The sequence below is a fragment of the Limtongia smithiae genome (assembly GCF_038497785.1).
Source record: "Limtongia smithiae strain NRRL Y-17922 unplaced genomic scaffold V1518scaffold_2, whole genome shotgun sequence".
NCBI classification, from domain to species: domain Eukaryota; kingdom Fungi; phylum Ascomycota; class Lipomycetes; order Lipomycetales; family Lipomycetaceae; genus Limtongia; species Limtongia smithiae.
In genome coordinates this window covers 322,147-341,936 of record NW_027117623.1, presented here as the reverse complement: position 1 = coordinate 341,936, position 19,790 = coordinate 322,147, and the positions used below count along the sequence as shown (strand labels likewise).

General features: G+C 51.1%; 9 protein-coding genes across 9 annotated transcripts; 4 read left to right on the top strand and 5 right to left on the bottom strand.

The window, feature by feature from the left end:
* Positions 1-68: 68 nt before the first annotated feature.
* V1518DRAFT_411602 (60S ribosomal protein eL8) lies at positions 69-1,457 on the bottom strand. The gene is made up of 3 exons (XM_066902890.1): positions 1,369-1,457; positions 896-964; positions 69-840 (listed from the first exon to the last, which is right to left on the bottom strand). Exons 1-3 carry the CDS (start codon positions 1,369-1,371, stop codon positions 130-132), a joined length of 783 nt encoding a protein of 260 aa, XP_066761141.1. The 5' UTR covers positions 1,372-1,457; the 3' UTR covers positions 69-129.
* A 149-nt stretch (positions 1,458-1,606) lies between these two features.
* Positions 1,607-4,060, top strand: V1518DRAFT_411598 (ANTH domain-containing protein). Its single transcript, XM_066902889.1, has 6 exons — positions 1,607-1,823; positions 1,879-1,896; positions 1,966-2,082; positions 2,136-2,265; positions 2,321-2,526; positions 2,576-4,060. The coding sequence occupies exons 1-6, from the start codon at positions 1,800-1,802 to the stop codon at positions 3,839-3,841; spliced, it is 1,761 nt and encodes a 586-aa protein (XP_066761140.1). The 5' UTR covers positions 1,607-1,799; the 3' UTR covers positions 3,842-4,060.
* V1518DRAFT_411595 (HSP20-like chaperone) lies at positions 3,966-4,972 on the bottom strand. Its single transcript, XM_066902888.1, has 3 exons — positions 4,794-4,972; positions 4,370-4,731; positions 3,966-4,315 (listed from the first exon to the last, which is right to left on the bottom strand). The coding sequence occupies exons 1-3, from the start codon at positions 4,867-4,869 to the stop codon at positions 4,193-4,195; spliced, it is 561 nt and encodes a 186-aa protein (XP_066761139.1). The 5' UTR covers positions 4,870-4,972; the 3' UTR covers positions 3,966-4,192.
* V1518DRAFT_411593 (mediator of RNA polymerase II transcription complex subunit 8-domain-containing protein) lies at positions 4,913-5,967 on the top strand. Its single transcript, XM_066902887.1, has 2 exons — positions 4,913-5,229; positions 5,294-5,967. The coding sequence occupies exons 1-2, from the start codon at positions 5,137-5,139 to the stop codon at positions 5,900-5,902; spliced, it is 702 nt and encodes a 233-aa protein (XP_066761138.1). The 5' UTR covers positions 4,913-5,136; the 3' UTR covers positions 5,903-5,967.
* V1518DRAFT_411590 (uncharacterized protein) lies at positions 5,909-6,960 on the bottom strand. The gene has a single exon (XM_066902886.1). It carries the CDS (start codon positions 6,824-6,826, stop codon positions 6,035-6,037), a length of 792 nt encoding a protein of 263 aa, XP_066761137.1. The 5' UTR covers positions 6,827-6,960; the 3' UTR covers positions 5,909-6,034.
* Positions 6,961-11,679: 4,719 nt separating this feature from the next.
* Positions 11,680-12,481, bottom strand: V1518DRAFT_411580 (uncharacterized protein). The gene has a single exon (XM_066902885.1). It carries the CDS (start codon positions 12,278-12,280, stop codon positions 11,798-11,800), a length of 483 nt encoding a protein of 160 aa, XP_066761136.1. The 5' UTR covers positions 12,281-12,481; the 3' UTR covers positions 11,680-11,797.
* Positions 12,482-13,339: 858 nt separating this feature from the next.
* V1518DRAFT_411577 (ammonium transporter AmtB-like domain-containing protein) lies at positions 13,340-15,212 on the top strand. Its single transcript, XM_066902884.1, has one exon. It carries the CDS (start codon positions 13,435-13,437, stop codon positions 14,944-14,946), a length of 1,512 nt encoding a protein of 503 aa, XP_066761135.1. The 5' UTR covers positions 13,340-13,434; the 3' UTR covers positions 14,947-15,212.
* Positions 15,213-15,233: 21 nt separating this feature from the next.
* On the top strand, positions 15,234-17,872 carry V1518DRAFT_411576 (Oligosaccharyl transferase STT3 subunit-domain-containing protein). The gene has a single exon (XM_066902883.1). It carries the CDS (start codon positions 15,379-15,381, stop codon positions 17,680-17,682), a length of 2,304 nt encoding a protein of 767 aa, XP_066761134.1. The 5' UTR covers positions 15,234-15,378; the 3' UTR covers positions 17,683-17,872.
* Positions 17,823-19,788, bottom strand: V1518DRAFT_411575 (uncharacterized protein). Its single transcript, XM_066902882.1, has one exon. The coding sequence runs from the start codon at positions 19,780-19,782 to the stop codon at positions 18,103-18,105; it is 1,680 nt and encodes a 559-aa protein (XP_066761133.1). The 5' UTR covers positions 19,783-19,788; the 3' UTR covers positions 17,823-18,102.
* Between the last annotated feature and the right edge of the window lie 2 nt (positions 19,789-19,790).

Below are 19,790 nucleotides of genomic sequence, written 5' to 3'. Positions count from 1 at the left end.
TGGGAAGTTAAATACAGGTGTACGCACCAGCCGCACGACTACGTCAACACCTTCTGCTACAATTTCAGTCAATTTACTATAATTTGATTGATTAATAGAACTACAGTACTTTTGCAAGCCTTACTCAATTTACACCTTGATCGCAGCTTCAAGAGCCTTGCGGCGCTTCTCGAGCTTAGTCGTAGTCTTGGTGCCCATAACACCGCCACCCCACTTGCGGCGAGCATCCTCGTGCTTCTCGTTGAAGTTCGACTTGATAGCAGAGATCAGCGAAGCAAGCTCAGCCTTGTCTGCGGACCGAACCTCAGACAGAGCGACAACGGCCGCAGTCTTCTTATGGACAAGTGTTCCAAGGCGAGCCTTGCCCTTGACAATAGCGTACGGGACGCCCATCTTGCGAGCCAAAGCAGGCAGAAAGACAACGAGCTCAATGGGATCAACATCGTCAGCAATGAGGAGAAGCTCGACCTTCTTGTTCTCGAGCAGACCAACAACGTGGTTAAGACCGTACTTGACAGCGTAAGGCTTCTTGGAAACTTCCTCCTTCTTCTTTCCCTCAGCGATGGCAGTAGCCTCCTTGGTCAGACGCTCCTTCTTCTCGACCTTTGTCTCTGGTCGGTACTTGTTGAGAAGCTTGAAAGCCTGAGTGGCCGTGTTCTTGTCGAGAACGGTTTGGAACTGAGAGATCGCCGGGGGAACCTTAAGGCGGAGCTTGAGGACCTTGCGCTGGCGTTGGAGACGAACATACTCGGGCCACTTGACGAAGCGAGACAGGTTCCGCGAAGGCTGAATATCCTGGCCAATACCAAAGCTGCGGGGACGCTTCTCGATAAGGGGGTTCTACGCAGGTTAGAAAATTGACATACCGCAAGCCGTTACTCAAGATCAAACATACCTTAGGAGCCTTCTTGCTCGCCTTCGACGAAGGGAACGGGGCAGGGGCTGGCTTCTTTCCTTTTGGTGGCTGTCATTGAGGTGGAGTCAGCAACTATTCTAAATAATGCTTTCGTTCTGACACCATGATCCTCTACAGTCCTAACCGCTAGCCGAAGCATGACAGTCGAGGACTCAGCCAAGAAACACTCGAACGACAAAATACGCATCGTGGCAAACCACTCCGCGCACATGTGAACGAGAGCGAACGGCGTCATCTCCACAGCAAAATAAAAATATTAAGCGTGAATCAGCCAGTAACGCTACAGAGTAGTCGCATTGCATTCAAGACTTTCAGTCGAAGCAACACATACTGCTCCAAGAAGATACACGATTCCGGAGTTGCTGCCAAAAAAAAGCGGTTGTCTCAAGCTCCTTGGCCAGTAGAGGTTTCATGGTTCAGTCGCCGCAGCAGCGAACAGAATGTCATCTCACCATTTCGAATGTGTGCTATCGTGGTCGTTGGTACTGAACGAAGTCGAACCTGAATGCTGGGGACAAGAAGAAGACCGTGGTGCGCACCGTGATGAAGTTAGTGCCGCAACTGGGAGCAGTCGTCGCCTGATCGTGACTGTTTTTTTAGATTCCCAGGGTTACTTAGGGCTAAATACTATATCACGTGGAACGAGGACCTAACAGAGCTAACCGAGAATATGTCACGTGGTTTGTGTATAGGTAGTCGGCCGAATTTAAACTCCGCAATAATCGCATTGACCTCGTGGGGCCCTCCGGACTCGAGCTCCAACTTCTACCGACCGATCAGCTTCTCCGTATGCCGAGTACTGCTTGTCTAGTCTCGGCAAACATAATCTGCAAATCTGCGTCCATCAGTCTATCCCGCCTCGGCGTTCGGCGACAAACGAAGTATGGGTTACGAGAAGATCGTAAAGGTAAGCGTGACTTGATCATCAGATCAAACCCGGCCGATGCTAATCAACTCCGCAGGGCGCGACCAAGCTTAAAGTCGGTTATATCCCACACATTTATGGATTCCCTCTTCTTAATTGAGTCTGCTGACGACGATGTAAATAGATGGCCGCCCCCAAGGCCAAATATATCGACCCGATCTTGCAAGGTACGGCTGATCCCTCGGAGCTTGCCGACATATTCCGGTGTTTGGCATTCAGGATGCGTGATACCGCATGGACGGTACGGTGACAATTGCTGGACTTTTTGGAGAGTTGATCTTAATTCCATGCCAGGTTGTATACAAGAGTTTAGTCGTTACCCACATGATGATCCGAGAAGGGCGGAAAGATGCTGCTCTAGAGTATCTTATTGGCCATGGCCATATCAATATGCTTGAATGTAAACAGCTTACTAATTCGAACGGTCAGTTTTTACCTCAATCTGCTTTGAAGTGCCAGGTGTGCTAACGGTAATACAGCCGGACGGTACGAAGAGGTCATCAAAAACTACAGCGCATATCTTCGGGAGCGGGCTAAGCAATTTGCAAATCTGAAAATCGATTACGTTCGGCATATGAAGGACAATCCGAAGAAGGGCCGCCTACGAACTTTGACTGTAGAGAAGGGCCTTTTGCGAGAAGTCGAAGCCATTCAGGCACAGTTGCATTATTTGTTGGCATGCAGAGTGAGTGGACTGTGGTACTCAAGCAAAGGCGTCCGCTAACAGGATGTAGTTTGCTCCAAATGAGGTGACTGACGAAATCACACTTACTGCGTTTCGCCTTCTTGTCCTCGATCTCTTTGCACTGCACCAAGCAGTGAACGAAGGTACCATCAACGTTCTCGAGCACTACTTCGAAATGTCAAAGTTCGACGCTGAACGGGCACTGGATATTTACAACATATTTGTGAAGCAGATGGACAGCATCATCGAGTACTTCCAAGTTGCACGGTCGCTTCAAAATTTGACAAAGCTGCATGTTCCCGATATAAGTCACGCCCCGACGTCATTGTCTGCAGACCTGAAGAAATACCTTGAAGACCCGGATTTTGATGTTAATCGGCGGCAATTTTTGGCTCAGAAGGAAGCGAAAACTGCCTTGGGTAAAGTTGGCGACCGCGGTGCCAGTAAAGTAGATGATGTGGAGCCTCACCACGAAGCCCCGGTTCAAGTCCCAGAAGATATGATGCACAGTTCTCCGGAGCAGACTTTGACAAATTATTTTTCGGCAATTGAACAACAAGTGCCGGTGTTTTCGGACGGTACCGGCGCACAGGCTATAACTAATCCAGTTCAACAACAGGTCACAGGCCAGTCGTCGCAGCCTGGTTTCGTTGGATACATGCAACCTACCAGTACCGGTGTCGCTGCAACTGTCTATCCACAAGCAGGTCCTCCGGCCATGCAGCCCCCCTATGTACCTTTGACTTCTGACTTCACGGGTGCTGGGTTTGGCGGTTATACAAGCCAGACGCAAGCACAATCTTATCCGACAGCGCCGATGGTTCAATCGCAGCTACCGACCATGCAGCAGCCACAGCCTGCAAATTACTTGTACCCCATGCCTACGGCTCAAAACAACTTCAACGGGCTGTTCAGTAACCAGGCATTGATGGAGCAGTCATCTTTGTTCACTCAGCAGATGCCCCAACAGCAGCAGTCACCTCTCGCTCCAACCGCAACTGGTTCGACAAATCCTTTCCGACGAACGATGACTGGACTCAATCCGCAGTTTACCGGCATCAGTCCACAGCTCACTGGGTCCACTGGTAAATCTTCGCAATTTACTAGTTCCTCGAATCCCTTCCATGCTGTCAAAGCGGCATCGTTCGGCCTCGAGTCTGTCCCCGAACAGCCATCAGCAGTCACGCCCGCTCCTCTAGTTCCGCAGTACACTAGCTCGAACCCATTCGCGAAGCAGCCGATTACGCCTAGCCCTCTGGCGCAGACAGTGACGGGCAACGGCGGCACAAATCCATTCAGACAGAGCATTATTTAAGAGCTGTGTTGTGCTGTCTCTGTGTACATATACATATACCTGCATTTTTAGTTTGTTTGTTCGCATCTCGCACGACCTCCGTAACGTCTCTGTGTAACATTTGCAGTTTGAACAATTTGTGCACTTTCTCGCCAAATTGAGGTACTATTGATGTTACAAGTTATTTTTGCTTTATCATTGGGCTATAACTATTGGAACTAATGTAAATCAGTGATTGACAAAAACTGCCATTGGCATTGCAAATATCAGCCAAATCATTGTGATGTTGGCGAATCGTTAATCAGACTTGCTCGTCTGTGCTCCACGCATTCCGACAATGAGCTTAAATCCCTGTGATTGTTATGATCTGGATTATGAGAACTTTGCTTTGCTGAAATCCATTTCAGGGTGCTGTGCCTGGAACTTTTTCAGAATGTCCTGTTGCTTCATTTCGTCGCTTGTGGGCTTTCCGAGCTTTTTCTGCTGCTGATCAAACTGGAACAGATCGTGAGCCTACCTCTTCAATAACAAAAATATCGGCAATCTTACCATCATCTTTTCGACCATCCCCCTCGTCTCGCCATCGAGATCACTTAGTTTGGAGTTCTCCGGCTGGATTCGCGTGACGTCGATCTTTGGCGCTGATGTAACCACATGTGGCCACCACTCCATCGCGTTAGACTTAGCAAGTGTAATGGTGATTTCCTTCTGGTCGTCGAGCGTCCATGTTGAGTCGTCGACTTTAATATCTTTGTAGAGCGGGCCAGACAGAATCGGTTCCTTGCCCTTCAGACCAACTGAGATTGTGCCGCGCTTTAACTCGACAGAGAGATCTCGGGATCGAGTGCCTTGAGGAACGGGAACAACCACGGTGACCTCCTCGAGGACTTGACTCCACTGGTATGGGAGCGCTGGCGTACTGAGTTAGCCGATTCATTCTGTATCATGACCCAAGCAGATGATGACCACCTACCGGCTTGTTCTTCCCTTTCCTTTAGAATCGCAGCCTCCGTCTCCTCCTTCGTGGGTTCTCGGTCTGGTTCGGTCATTCTGATGTGTTGTCTGCGACCTGAAGTCTCTAGGCTAAGTCTTGGGTTGACGGTTTATGCGTGCGCTTGTTTGATCCGAAGTTTTGTAGCCGTCACGACATATACCACTGGGCCCTGGGAGTTTGCCATCACCTTCTGTACCATCCCCAGATGATACATACGTCCACCACTATCAAGTAATCGACAATGAAGCTTGGCTCTACAATCTCACAGACTACGAAATCCGTCTAGCAACAGGTTCAACATTGGTCGGCAACAAACGGTAGGATGTCACAGCAAGCCAGCGGCGTTGATCCGGCGTTGGATTTATCGTCAGTTCCAGTCGAAGCTCTGGAGCAGCTTCGGCTGCGACTTTCACTAGTAAGTACATGATGCCTGCAATCTTTGATGTTGACAGCGCATTAACAATTGCGTGTATTAATAGCTCAAACATTCACTAAATCGGATACAAGCACAAGTACAACAACCAGGACTGCCGCCATGGCCAACGATCCAGTGGCAGTTTGTTACCGCCCTAAAACAACTCGATATATTGTCTGGGACGTTGGATCAATATGCGGACGTATTTCGGACAACAAATGCATACCCCTTATCAACATTTCCCGTCGCAATGCGGACTGGGCTTCTCACTACGCTGTTGCGGAAACGTGTTGATCCCGAGGTTGAGGAATGGATCAAGTCCGGTGCGGAAGAAGGGAACGCACAACTAAGTGCTGTACCGAATAAATACCGGAGAGCATCAGATGAGGACTGGAAGGCTGCTATGGAGATAATAGAACAAGAACGCGACGGAAAAGTGTGGAATGAATACCTAACGGACGAGCTGAGTGCATCGAGCATGGACAAAACAATTGAAGGGAACAACGGCGGATCTCCGGCTGGATCGGCAGGCGACAACGCGCATAACTCCAAAGAAGTCGAGGCTTCATTGGAGCAAGTGCTACGGTATATGTACCAGGGCATCGATGTCCATGAGCCAGTGCGAAAGCTGCAACTAGGACCGCAGGCGCGAGGGCCACTAGCAAGAAAATAATAATAATAAATAAATGCAATTCTTGTTGTATTATAGATGACGAACAAATTCGGAGCATTCATAGCAATTCACAAACTGAGAGCAGATAGATGTTCCCTTCTATGCCTGGGACTAGCCACACGTGCCCTCTATTCACTCGTCCTTCTTCTCCTTAGCGACTGACACCGGACTTGACCAGTAAATGACCATCAGCACACCAAGATGAATGTTCAATATCACGCCCAGGACGGCTCCGATCAGAATCGTTTTGTCGTCAACTTCCTGGATCGTCGTGAACACACGAGCAAGACTGCCGCCAAGATATGCAAAGACGGCCACGGCGGACAGCTGACCCGTGGACTTATTTTTGACAATTGTAATGATCTGAGGGACCTTGCTCATCAAACTCAGAGGAATGGAGGCAGCTTGCATGACGGACAAAGCCGAGAGCGTGGGACCCGGTGCTGCTATTATCATCTGATATGAAGCAAGCAGCACCAAGGGGACAAACGCAGCCGCATAAATAACCCTCGACGAGAAAATAAGAATCAAAACAATAAGAGCAATATCCTGAACAAACAGGAAGGCCTGCTCTCCGTATGTGCTAAAGGGGAAGCCGACGCGGACGGCATAGGCCAGCATTGCGAGATATGACAACGCCTCGAGCATGACCGAGGAGACAGACACGCCGGCAACGGACCGCGACTGCACAAGCTTCATGATCTGCGGCACCTTGATCACCGCTGACAGCCCGACAATTGCCAAGCCAATGGCCTTGCTAATTCCCAACTTTATGCATGGAACTACCGCATCAGGAAAAGGAGGGGTGAGGAAGGCCACGTCGCGGACGAGGACGGCGTAGCATTGCTCGCCGAGTAGGTACTCTCCTAGCTGAACTATAGGCTCTGGTAGCGCGTTCGTCAATGTCTTGATCAATTCCGCCATCGTGTCGTAAATCCGGCTAGTAATGGCGATGATTATAAGATCCGATTCGCTGGGGCCTGGCTGAGAAGGTTGCCGTGCTCTCTTGCCGGCGTGCTTGTTTGACCGATGGAGTTGATGCACGAATTTCGTGATTTCTGGCGGCTGGAGAAAGGGCGGCGCCCGCTCCCCCCCTGAAATTGCCTCACAAACCCGTCATTAGAACGCGGATCCTCGTCACTAGATTTGCCAGGCTAAAGCTCCAGTATGCTATCTAACGGAGGTCTCTTCGACTTTGACGAACTAATCTTAATCACTCTTAGATAGTTGAGTATCAAAAAGAAGCCGGCGTTGATAGTAATGCACTTCGCAAAGATGATGATGGCTCTTGCAATCCCATGTGTGAACAATTTCGTCTACGTAGTCTGCCGAGACCTCAGAGTTGAGCTACCAGCTAAGATTTTCTTATTTAGCTAACCAGTGGGCAGACTCAGAGCCAGCACTTTCAGAAGTGAAGAATTTTGTGTTTTGCGGCCACATTCTCGCTACCGAAGCCCATGACTCTGCGACTAACCGGAACAAATTTTGCTAGTGTTTCTATCAAGCGAACGCCACGAAGCGCGCGAGCAACGACCGACGCCACATGAACAGGAATTTTCTCTCTGGCGTTTCCTCATGTGCGGGTGCAGCCCAAAGCCGTTTGGTGAACACCAGTTAGCGCAGGTCGCGCAACTTACCGTGGCTGGCTCGCTGCTCCGCAGCTTCAGAAATGCCGTCATTTATTTGGAAGCCACCGCAACCAATTTGACGTCGTTGCGGCTTCTTCGGCTTCTTAACTCTAGGCTCCAGAACTCTTGCACGCGATTATTATTGACAAATGGTTCCTAAAACCTGTAGAACTTCTTCAAGTTCTGCAGTGGATCACCTGGCCGCCATCTGATCACAGCCATAAATCTCCAAGCCCACTTACTCGCTATGGTTGCCAGTTGCTTAAGCCATCTGCGAGAATCGCAGGCTGGTCGCATGCAAAGATCAAGCAGCTCGAACATAAATATTAGCCGTGTAGGGAATAGTTGAGCACTAGGAAGGTTTGACGGTTTGAATTTTGCTGGCGCTCCTAAAACCGCACTCCCAACCATCGCGCCGCACGGCTGTGATCTTTAAACCTTCAGAGCTTCCAGCCCCGCCGCATGATTGTGATTTGCTTGCAATGAGGATGGCCTCGAACTTCTGACACAGCTCACTCGTCTTGCATGGTTTCCCTATTATCATGCCCGACAAATGTTTCATGGCTGGACTTATGTTGTTTCATACGGCATTGATCACTATAATAATGCCAGAAAGCGCTGATCTTGGCAGGATCAATTACAGGGAAGTCGCAGGCAGCGATGAAATTGGCGAAGCACTTTCCAGTTCCAGTTCAGCTTCCCCCCGGCCAAAAGCAACAAGGACGAAGATTACGGCACATGCACATCCACTAAGAACTAACTCAGCTAACAAGTAAAACTGCATTACTGGACTCGTGGATCTGCGGAGATATCTGACTGGTCAGAGAGTACAGAGGAACCGACAAGAGAGCGGGTCGCACTCATGCACAGAATCGGAAAGAGAGAAAGAACTGACAAAATACCGCAAACATGAATATTCAATAGAAACCAACGAGCTATCGCTATCTTATCGCCGTGGGAAGAAAGTGCGGGTTGTTATCAGCGGAAGTAGGCTGCCCTCCGACCAGTGCGAGACGGAAAGGATGCGTGATTGCGAGCAAGCGAATAGTCCAGCGGGCCGTCACTGATTGACCACTGCTGTCGCGACTACAGACGAAGGTACCCTCTGTACCGATCAAGTCACTGCAATGCGGTGCATTCTAGCGCATAAAATGGTCACGCGGTCGTGGAGAGAAGAGTGTGCATGCCGAGGAGTTAGTGTGCTGTGTGGATCATCAAATTTTTCGCGTGCGGCTGGAAGATGTTCACGCTGCCTTGACGTTCATTTCTGATGACGACGCGAAAAATCTCTTCGCTGGTGCTGAGAGACAACTTTGACAGTTCATTAACTTGCGCCGCATATCAAACGAAAATTTTTTCTGCTCTGCAATACCTCGCGATTGCATCCCAATCCCGACCAGCATAGGATTGACAGAAAAGTCTTCTCTCACTGAAATGCATTTTTTGAGTTACCTATAAACTACCATATGGTAATCGTGCGAAACTTGCGTTCATCTCATCGAAGCCATGTCTTGCAGGGGCGACTATGGCGGACGGTGCGTGCGTGCGTGCGGTGTGGGCGCGAGCGGCTGCAAGGCTAATGAGGAGAACCGCCGCATAGCTTCATACAAGGTGCCTAACACTAAACCTAAATATGCTGTGCCGTGCATGGTCAGACCATATGACGCAGGCGACGCAGGCGACAACGGCTCATGACAAGACTGGCACAAAATTTTGCGGAGCCGGCTGGCGTCCCTGTCTCGGACACCCCCTTAAGACGATGATGTATATACGTGCGAAGCCCAATTTGGTTTGACATCTTCGTAGTCCCGCGGCGTGACGGACCCTCCTGATTTGGTCCACTGAAAAAAAATTTCATTCAAAGTCCATCCTACTGCTTCATTGAGAGACGTAAACTTCGATTGCCAGGAAAATACAGGCGAGATCACAACACAGGATCAACAACGACCACCATGGCAAAGGCGTCTACCTGATCAAGCAATGCTCGAGCGCACGCGGCAGTCAAAGGCCGAAAAACGACTGTTCGTCCTTTAATATAACTGCTTTCGGCTTGAGACGAGTTCTATAGGGTTGTTTAGTCAAGGTCAAGCTCTAAGTAGTTAGTAGACTGCGATATCGGTCTTGTTCGATGCGCCTCGATTACTTCCAATACGGACTACCGCTGTACTGTTTTAAGATAAAATCCATTGCTCAAGAAGAAGCTGATCACAAGCTTGAATCTGATTGTCCAAAATAGTTGCCAAACTCAAATACTTTGGAGTACACTATGCTGCTTCTTAACAGACTGGCAGAATTCACCAACATACGAAATTTCACGAAGACAAAGTCCTGCCCAAATATGCCAGTTCAGAAACACAATAACACCTCGGAGCTAGAGTAGATGGAGATCGCTCGAATTTCCATGTCGCCGGCGCAAGCTGCCAAGCAAAGTGGGTGAGTTGGGAAGCAAGAGTTACCACCAGTCTAGGTTTGCTCAGAGCAGAGTTTGCATGCGCCGCGGGCTCCATCCAAATCACAACTGCTTCATATCACCCAAATCTTGGCAATTGCACCAGGTAACGTGACAAATGCAGAGTTTTTGTTCAGTCAGCAACATGAAAATGTTTTCTTCGCTTATTAACACATGCAGACATCGCAGCAGCCAAAATAGTTTTTCTGCAACTGGTTGAATGCCGACTTGACTTCCCAAAAATAGAAATCCAGTATTTTCTAGTAAAGCGCGTACGTAAGTAAAGTCCATAGTCCGCCCTTGGCTGTGATACTGAGCACGGATGAGCAAAAGCCGATGCCGGAGTTGTGTGATTCGAGTGTTGTGGCTGCCAAGACTCCAAATGCGCCATGATGATAACGGGCATTAAGACCGTGTTCGAGCTTGCAGAGCAAGTCGCATATCGCCGAGTGGTTGTTACCCTTGAAACAAGTCTTCCGCTTTAGACGAACCTTGATATCCAACTAGCACGGCGAACAGTCTGACCGGCTGGCAGACAGTGTGCGTTAACTTAGACCAACATCAAGAAAGGCACACTTTATAACTTGCGTGGCCATTTGTTTAACGTTTGATTCACATGGCGGTGTCTCGTTAGTTGCCAGTTGTGGTAATGATTTTTGTCTTCATATGTATCATGTACACCAGCACCAGCACTATCAGGGAGTTCACCGATTACGCAGCATGGCTAGGAAAAGTCGTGTATATTGCTTGCCAGCTCACATCTTTAGTCTCATGGGCTGCTGAATTCTACAGTTATTTGAAGTCATAGAAGCCGGCTGCTTCATCGTCATAAACAGAATCAGATGCTGGAGAACCTTGCTCACAGACAGACTCGTTCAGTTCCAGGCCTCATATGCTTGGCATTCAGCGCCTCGTTCAACGACACTGCATCTTACGCTGATTCACGTAATGGCCGATCCACATACGTCATGCACACATCGCAAACAAACATCTCGCCCGTGAACATCGGCAGCTGGTCAGCTTGGCAAGGAGGCCGATGACATATACATCCAAGAATTCAGATTCTCGACGTTATGATAGACGCGAAATCGAAGTCACGTACCGCGAAACTTGGAGGCCAGCGTTTAATATATTCGATAAAAATAACCAAGGCCAGTCGGCGTCTAAAAAATAGCGCACCTTAAATTTTCACATGCGGATTCGAAGCTGTCAGTAGAACAAAAATTATTCGTACGCCCAAATGTTCGATTTCAGCTCCTAAAGCGGATTGATATGATGATACGAGATAGCTATCTGTAGGGGAGATATGAGAGGTCTATATAAGCTGGCGCGGGAGGGGTAAACGGAATGTATAAGCGCGATGGAAGTTTCGGCACGGCGGCTCATTTCGGCTGGAGCCGAGCAGCCAGCAGTAATCGCCACAGCTTACAGAACCGCCGCATAACGGCTATTACACGCTCTCTTCGACGCAAGTCGCGGTGAACTAGATATCTACTTCATGAGCTGGAGAGACGGCTAATTCATAAGAACTTGAATATCAATTTTGTGCTTGCTGCTCTGCTGTTGATGCTGTCGGGAATTCGGAAGAAGTCGGGGAGAGTATATAGAGTTTTCACGGCTTGGACATCGTAATAGAGTTTTGATGTAATGCCGGCGACGCTACTTTACCACCGGACTGGGCCCGTGCCGCAGTGTAAGATCACAAAGGCCGCAAACGAGTGTAGCTAAGATAAGGAACAGAAGGCGCAGTTATGAGCGTAAGGAGTTTGCTTGAAATGACAATGATACAGTCGTTGAGGCAAAGCAGATTAGAGAGAGCTAGCGCCTTGAAGTTGTGGCGGAGGGGAGAACGGGGGAAGGCTTGAAGCAGACACTTTCTCTGGCCCGCCAAATGTCAGTATGATATAAGGTGTGGCGTTCTGCTAGAGTTGGTGGCGTCGGCACACGCCAACCTGGCTGGCAATTGCCGAAGGGTGGGGTTTCGTTGTCCGGAAAAACGCAAGGACAAGAGAGAGGACGCGCAAAACAATCGACTCTTAGTCGGTCTACAGAACAGACTACAAAAGCTGTGTACAAATCATCGATGGTCTTCCTATCTTTGAGCGAGGGTCGACGACATGCCGAATCATGTGGCTGTGACCCCTGGCGGGAGTGTGAGTCTGTGAGAGAAAGGAGTAAAGGGTTCCGCGTAGCGACGCGAGCTTGCTCGCGTGCGGGATGTGGACCAGATGAAGAAGAGTCCACAGCGTGGCTAACAGCGGCCCTCGATGATAAGAGCCAACTTATACGTGCACCCCACATGAAGGCAACGTCCCTGAGACCGTGCACAGAAGAAGGAAGAACGCCAGAGTGGGAATATCAGACTCTCTTGGACAGGCACGAGCGGAGCTAGGGGAGTCCCGTAGCTCGTGGCCCACTTGCCTCAGCGTGACCTCAGGGAGCGCAACAGCGTGGCAGCCACCCACGTCGCTACGGCAGCGGGCCACATGGCCGCGGGGTCGCGGAAGCAGCCGCCATGGACAGCCGAGCAGAGACAAGTACAAGTCCCCGCGACCACATCATGTGTAAGCCGAGACCTCGGAGAGGCAGTCGCAACATAAGAAGAGGAAGTGGTACGATAATGTCGCGAAAATTCTTTGCAAGAGTCACGCAAACGGGGTGACGGAGCGGTGGATGAGCTCAGCTGGCGGCAGCAACCACGGAGCGCGCCAAGACTGCAGGTAAACGAGCGCCAAGGAAGCTAGTGGCGGTCGCGAGGCCGGCTGGTAATTGGCCAAACACGAACAGCAGGCTCCTGCCGGCCGCTGAGCTGGAACTACTGCGGCCGTCATACGACGGGGAAGGCAGCGGTGAACAGCTGGCCGAGTTGCTGCTGCCGGCTAGCGCAGATGGCAGCAGCTGCAGTAGAGAACTCGCGCCAGCGCCAGCTGCCGGAACGACTACAGGGATTGTTGCGCATGGTTCCCCGCACACTGTGCTCTATAGTGCTGGCAGCAGCTGAACCGAGACCAAGCGCAGAGACAGCAGGAGGAGAGACGAGACACGGAGGAGGGCAGCCGGCACCGGGGCAGAGGCGAGCAGGCGGCGATCGAACGGGAGGGGAGAAGGAGGAGATCTGCGGGTGACGGGCCTTGCAGACTCACAGCGAGTCACGTCGTGAATGAGACGGTACAGCGTCGCGGCGCAGAAGAGTGGTGGACACAGAACAAGCGGCGCACAAGCTCGGACGCAGCCGCCATCGCGCGACCTCGCTGTCCCGGGCCTTGGAGCTCTGGCGCTGGCTGCCGCCTTTTGTCACAGCGCCTTGTTCTCGCGCAACGTCTCGCCCGTGCGCCCACGAACTATATAACACCCCCCTGGCCCCGTCATGACCGTCCCCTCCTCCCCAGCCTGTTCGTCCGCTCGCCAGCTCCAGCACCCCCCTCCCCGCGCCTCACCTCCTCCCAGCCGCAGCCATGGCCGAGACTCCCTCCGCCTACTTCAACGACACCTCCGAGGGCTGGACTGCCGCAGGTGGCAACTCGCAGCTCATGGACGTCAACGCCGCATATGTCGCGTCCGGCTTCCACCAGGTGTGGATGATGTCCGCTACCGTCTTCGTCTTCCCCATTATCCCCGGTCTCGGTCTCTTCTATGCCGGCCTCTGCCGGCGGAAGTCTGCCACCACCATGCTGTGGCAGACCATGGGTGTTCTGGGAGTCGTCTCCTTCCAGTGGTTCTTCTGGGGCTACTCTCTGTCTTATGCAGCCAATGCCGACCATTACATTGGCACTCTTATTAACTTCGGTCTCAAGAATGTCGTTGCTGTCCCCATTGGATACCTCCCCGAGCCTCTCTTCGTCATTTACCAGCTTATGTTCGCTCTCTGCACGGTCATGATTATGATTGGTGGTGCCTTCGAGCGTGCTCGTCTGCTGCCCTCTATGGTTTTCGCCTTCTGCTGGTGTACCATGGTATACTGCCCGATCGTCTGCTGGACCTGGAACGCCAACGGCTGGCTGTATCTGCTCGGCGCGCTTGACTTCGCCGGTGGCGGTCCCGTGCACATCTCCTCCGGTGTGGGCGCTCTCGCCTACGCTCTCGTTATCGGCAAGCGTATCGAGAAGAACCATCCCCACAAGCGTTTCCCCAAGTACGTTCCCCATAATCCTACTCTCATCTTCATCGGCACCGCTCTCATTTGGCTGGGATGGTTCGGCTTCAATGGCGGCTCTACCCTGAACGCCTCCGTCCGCACATCTTATGTTCTCCTTAACACCCACCTTGCTGCTGCTTGCGGTGTCATCGGCTGGTCCTTCGTTGATTACATCTTCTACCGTGGTCGTTTCTCGCTCGTCGGTGCTTGCCAGGGCTGTATAGCCGCGCTTGTCGGTATCACCCCGGCTGCTGGTTTCGTTCCTGTTTACTTTGCTGCTGTCATCGGGTTCCTCACTGCCGTTGGTGTTCGTTTACTTGAGAACCTCAATGAGTGGATCCGCGTCGATGAGGGAATGGAGGTTTTCAAACTCCACGGCATTGGTGGCATCATTGGCGCCATCCTCACTGCTCTCTTCGCCGCAAACTGGGTCTCTCGCCTCGATGGCGCCACTGAGGCGTCCGGATGGGTGGACGAGCACTACATCCAGCTCGGCTATCAGCTTGCTGAAGTCACCGCCATTGTTTCATACACTTTTGTTATCAGCATCGTTCTTCTCTTGATCATTGACCACATTCCCGGCCTCAAGTTCCGTGTACCTGAGCACCAGGAAATCGAGGGTCTCGACAAGCATTTGCTTTTCGAGGAAGGCATGGGCGATGTCGAGCTTGCTGAGGCCCTTCATCGGGCTGGCTTCATGAATGCTGGTGGCATGCTCGTCAGCGATGGTATCAGTGGCATTGAGATCAGCGAAGCTGCCCCGTCCGACTCTTCTGACAAGGAGAAGGCTGCGGAGGCTTCTGCTGCCGACGGTACGAGCAAGAGCTCGTAAAGCATATATCTTTTCCGCAATACTTGCCATTTTCTCGTTAGATTCTTGAGTACACGTATTGGATTGATTGAATAATTGACCGGTTTGGTTGTTTTTACGCGGGACGGTGTCGGCATATTCCTTTTGTCTCCTAAAGTTGCAGACTTGCAATGGTTTGGGATTTGTTCTGTCTGTACAATAATATAAATCCTTTATAGCCTGAGATAATCGCATACTGCTAGCTGACACGATAATGAACGCCTTATATAGCAGGCCCTCTCCTCATAGCGTCTAAACGTAACAGCGATGCTGAGACTTCAGTTACCCGGCTTTCACTGAATAACGGCTAGGCCACGTAGTGTGAATCTCCTAGCCTGGCTCGGTCCGAGACGCGTGTGCCCTCCCTCACACGCTCACCACTACCACCACCACCACCGCCATCTAGCAATAACCATGGTGGCCCTTCCGTCGAAACTGCCTGATGCCGCGGCGCGTGTTTTGCCGCTGCTGCGGACTGTAATTTTGTTCCTAATTGCGGCCGCTGCGATCTCGTCCCGCTTGTTCTCGGTCGTGCGTTTCGAAAGCATCATTCACGAGTTTGATCCGTGGTTCAATTTCCGTGCTACTAAGTACCTTGTCTCGCACGACTTCTATTCCTTTCTTGATTGGTTTGACGATCGGACATGGTACCCTCTTGGCAGAGTCACCGGCGGTACACTCTATCCTGGCCTAATGGTCACATCTGCCCTGATCTTTCACTCCCTGAAGGCGCTCACTCTCCCCGTTGACATTCGCAATGTTTGTGTCATGCTGGCACCGGTCTTTTCGGGATTGACCGCATATGCGACTTATTTGTTCACCTGCGAGATGAAAGACAAGAGCGCAGGGCTGCTTGCCGCCGCGTTCATCGGCATCGCACCAGGGTACATTTCTCGATCTGTTGCTGGATCCTATGACAACGAAGCAATTGCGATCTTTCTCCTAATGTTCACCTTCTATCTTTGGATCAAGGCACTGAAGCTGGGTTCTGCGTTTTGGGGAACTCTGACGGCGTTGTTCTACTTCTATATGGTGGCCGCCTGGGGTGGTTACGTTTTTATTACAAACATCATTCCTCTGCACGCTCTTGCCCTCGTCGTCATGGGCCGATACTCGAACCGTTTATATGTCGCGTACTCTTCGTGGTATGCTTTGGGAACGTTGGCGTCCATGCAGATTCCTTTTGTCGGCTTTCTTCCCATCCGTTCGTCTGAGCACATGGGCGCTCTCGGCGTCTTCGGTCTGCTGCAGCTTGTCGGCTTCGCTCAGTACATGCGGGCGCATTTGCATTCGCACCAGTTCCGCATTCTGGTCACAATTTCAGTTGTCGCTCTATTGTCTATCGGATTCGTCGGTGTCGTCGGTCTGACATTTGCAGGTGTCATTGCTCCCTGGACAGGTCGTTTTTACTCTCTGTGGGATACCGCGTACGCAAAGATCCACATTCCTATTATCGCTTCCGTGTCCGAACACCAGCCTACAGCATGGCCGTCGTTTTTCTTTGATACGTCAATGCTGATCTGGCTATTCCCGGCGGGTATCTACCTCGTGTTTCAGCAGCTGCGCGATGAGCATGTTTTTGTCATCATCTACGGTATTCTTGCTTCATACTTCGCCGGAGTTATGGTGCGTCTCATGTTGACGCTCACTCCGATTGTATGTGTGTCTGCTGCTGTTGCTCTGTCTACAATTCTGGATACGTACACTTCGTTAAAGAAGCCAGTGGTTGAGGTGGAAGAGAAGGAGACAACAAAGACTGAAGCGAAAAAGAAAGATGCGCAAGAAACTGACAGCACGCCATCGCTGCTCAACCTTTCCGGCATCAGCAAAGCTCCCATTGTCGGAATTTACGCGAGCTGGACACGCGTTCTTGTGCTTGCATCATTTCTGTTCTACTTACAACTTTTCGTTCGGCACTGCACATGGGTTACTTCCCACGCGTACTCCTCTCCATCTGTTGTACTCGCGTCGCAGCGATCGGACGGATCGCAGCACATCATCGATGATTTCCGCGAGGCGTACTACTGGTTGCGAAAAAATACCCCAGAGGACGCAAAGGTGATGTCGTGGTGGGATTATGGTTACCAAATCGGTGGCATGGCAGACCGCACTACGCTCGTTGACAACAACACGTGGAACAACACCCACATTGCGACCGTCGGAAAAGCAATGAGCTCCGGAGAGGAAGTGTCGTATCCGATTCTGCGAAAGCATGATGTGGATTACATCCTTATCATCTTTGGTGGTCTGATAGGATACTCCGGCGACGACTTGAACAAGTTCTTGTGGATGGTGCGAATCGCCGAAGGCATCTGGCCCGATGAAGTCAAAGAGCGTGACTTCTTCACGCCGCGAGGCGAGTATCGCGTTGATGACCAAGCCACGCCGACCATGCGTAACTCGCTCATGTACAAGATGTCGTACTACCGCTTTACTGACCTCTTTGGCCGTTCGCCGAGCATGGACCGTGTCCGCAACCAGAGGATTCCGTCGCTCGCGACGGACCCTGCAGCACCGACGATCCAGCTCAACACGATCGAAGAAGCGTTCACGTCGGAAAACTGGATTGTAAGAATATACAAGGTGAAGGACCTCGATCCATTCGGCCGCGATCACGCCGCAGTGACAAGTTTCGAGGATGGCAAGCGGAAAGGCGCTGCTCGCGGTGTTCTGGGCGGCGGGTTCGCAAAAGGTAAGGCACGCGTGCTTCGCGTGTAAGAGGTGGGCGCGTGTTCGAGACGAGAAAACTTTCAGAGGTTGGATGGTATGTTAACCTCACGTAACTGCTTGTTTATTTACGTATCAAAAACTGTCATTGTGTTTGTCAGGAGCAAGAATTAAAATATTTAGATGATTGTGTATTTTATGTCTGTATATAGAGAACGTGACTATATCAATTTGCAGTGACTGTAGTAGGGATGGCCTGTGGCCATCTTCTATGCATTGCAGCAAGGTGCGCTACCTAAGGCGTGTTTGACGCGAGAACACAACGTCACGCATCATGTCACTGCACAGAAAACTGCGCAGGGATGAGTCGAACAGATTGGCGAGTCGACATATCTACGCCGCCTATTCTCTTCTCTACAACACAAGGCAAGCTCGTATGTCTAGCAATTGAATTCGATTTCGTCAAGCTTGTCACCTCTTCCGCCTCTTGGACTTACTCCGCCCAGAAGACGACTTTTCAAAGGCACCGTCTTCATAGTCATCATCGTCCGCCCACCGTCCTTCACCGCCCATATCAATATCAATATCATAATCTCCACTACCAGATACCTGCAACGCGACAAGTCCGCGCTTCTGCACTTGTTCGGCATCGGCGGCAGTTGCGCGCGCTTGTTTCATGGTCTTGACCACTGCATCTATATCAGCATCCCTAAGGACACTGTTGAGCGAGGACGGTAGACCGTTATTTCGTGGCGCGGTTGCGCTTGTCGAAGTGGTAGAGGGGAGTGACGATGTGGTAGGGGCCCGACGAGAAGAGGAGACAGCCACGTCGTTGAAGTAACTCCGTCTATGCAAGGGCTGTTCATCTCGTGAAGTACACGAAGAGCTTGCCGGTGCATTGGTATCCCTGTTCTGCTCTGCATCACGATTGACAACACCATTCTGTGCCTCGTCGACTTCAGACAGATCAGCAAGAGGATCGTAATCGGTTCCCGCGTCTCCAAAAATATCACTTCCTTTATCGTCGTCGCTGAAGTGTACTTCACGGCTATTTGCAGCATCAGTGACAACAGGTAGCAGTTGGGGTGAACTGTGAGATAGAGGTTCCTTTTCGTCGGGTTCAGGACTAGTAGCTGGCGCAGGCATTGCAGGCTTGTGGCTCTGCGTGTAATTTGAATCGGTTGTCGGTACTTGAAATACGTGCTCGTCAGCCTTCTTTGCGTCGTCGTCTCGTCGTCGCTGTCGATATGAATCCGATTCTCGGTGTCGATGTCGATGCTCGTCTTCCTCCCCGAGCTGCAAACTAGAGTGCTCGGCGTGCATCTTACTTCTCCTGCTTTCTTTGTGCTCTCTGCCCCGCTCGTCCTGTCTCCGTTCTCTGCGCCCACTCCGGTCTTCGACGTGACCTTCCCTCCGCTTTGTTGAGCTGGTGTTGTAGTCTCGCCTGTCCTCGTCTTCCGCGAGTCTCGATTTCGATATCGGCACGAACCGCGACTTCTTGCTCCGTTGGTCGCCTACACGTTCTCTCAACTCCGCAAGTAACTCACTCTTCGATTTCAATTTCTCGCCGTGCGACGGTTTCCCAACGGATGAGGTTGCAAATAGTTCATCTAGTTCCTCGTCGAGCGATGGATCATCCTCGTCCTTCTCGGGAGCAGAGTTAAAAACATCTTCACCTCTGCGCACACGATTCAGTAATTCAAAGTCGAGTCCGCTCTTTTGCTTCTGCATCACTTCTTCCTCCTGTTGTCGACGGCGCTCTGAAGCGCGGTCGCGATATCGATTTTTGTCCGCGACTGGAGCCGGCTTGTCGTCGACACCCGTAGTTGATTCAGCGCCAAGAGCGGCTGGTAGTAAAGAAAAAGCATGTCTGCGACCACTACTACCATCGCCAGCGCTGGATGACGACGGCCTTTGTTCAGAATAGGGTCGCTGGTGGTAATGCTTCGTGCCTCTACCATTCCCATGTTCCTTATGTTCATTCAATTTGCTTCTTGACTGGTCTGCCTTATTGGCTTGCTCGACTAGTTTGCGAAAGTAATCATTGCTGTGGCCTGACGACATAATACTGTTCCAACAAATGCCCACCGGCGTCCAGCTGGTTGAAATTGTGGAAAACTGGTCGAGCTGCTGGCGATGGCTGTTCGACATCGTCGATT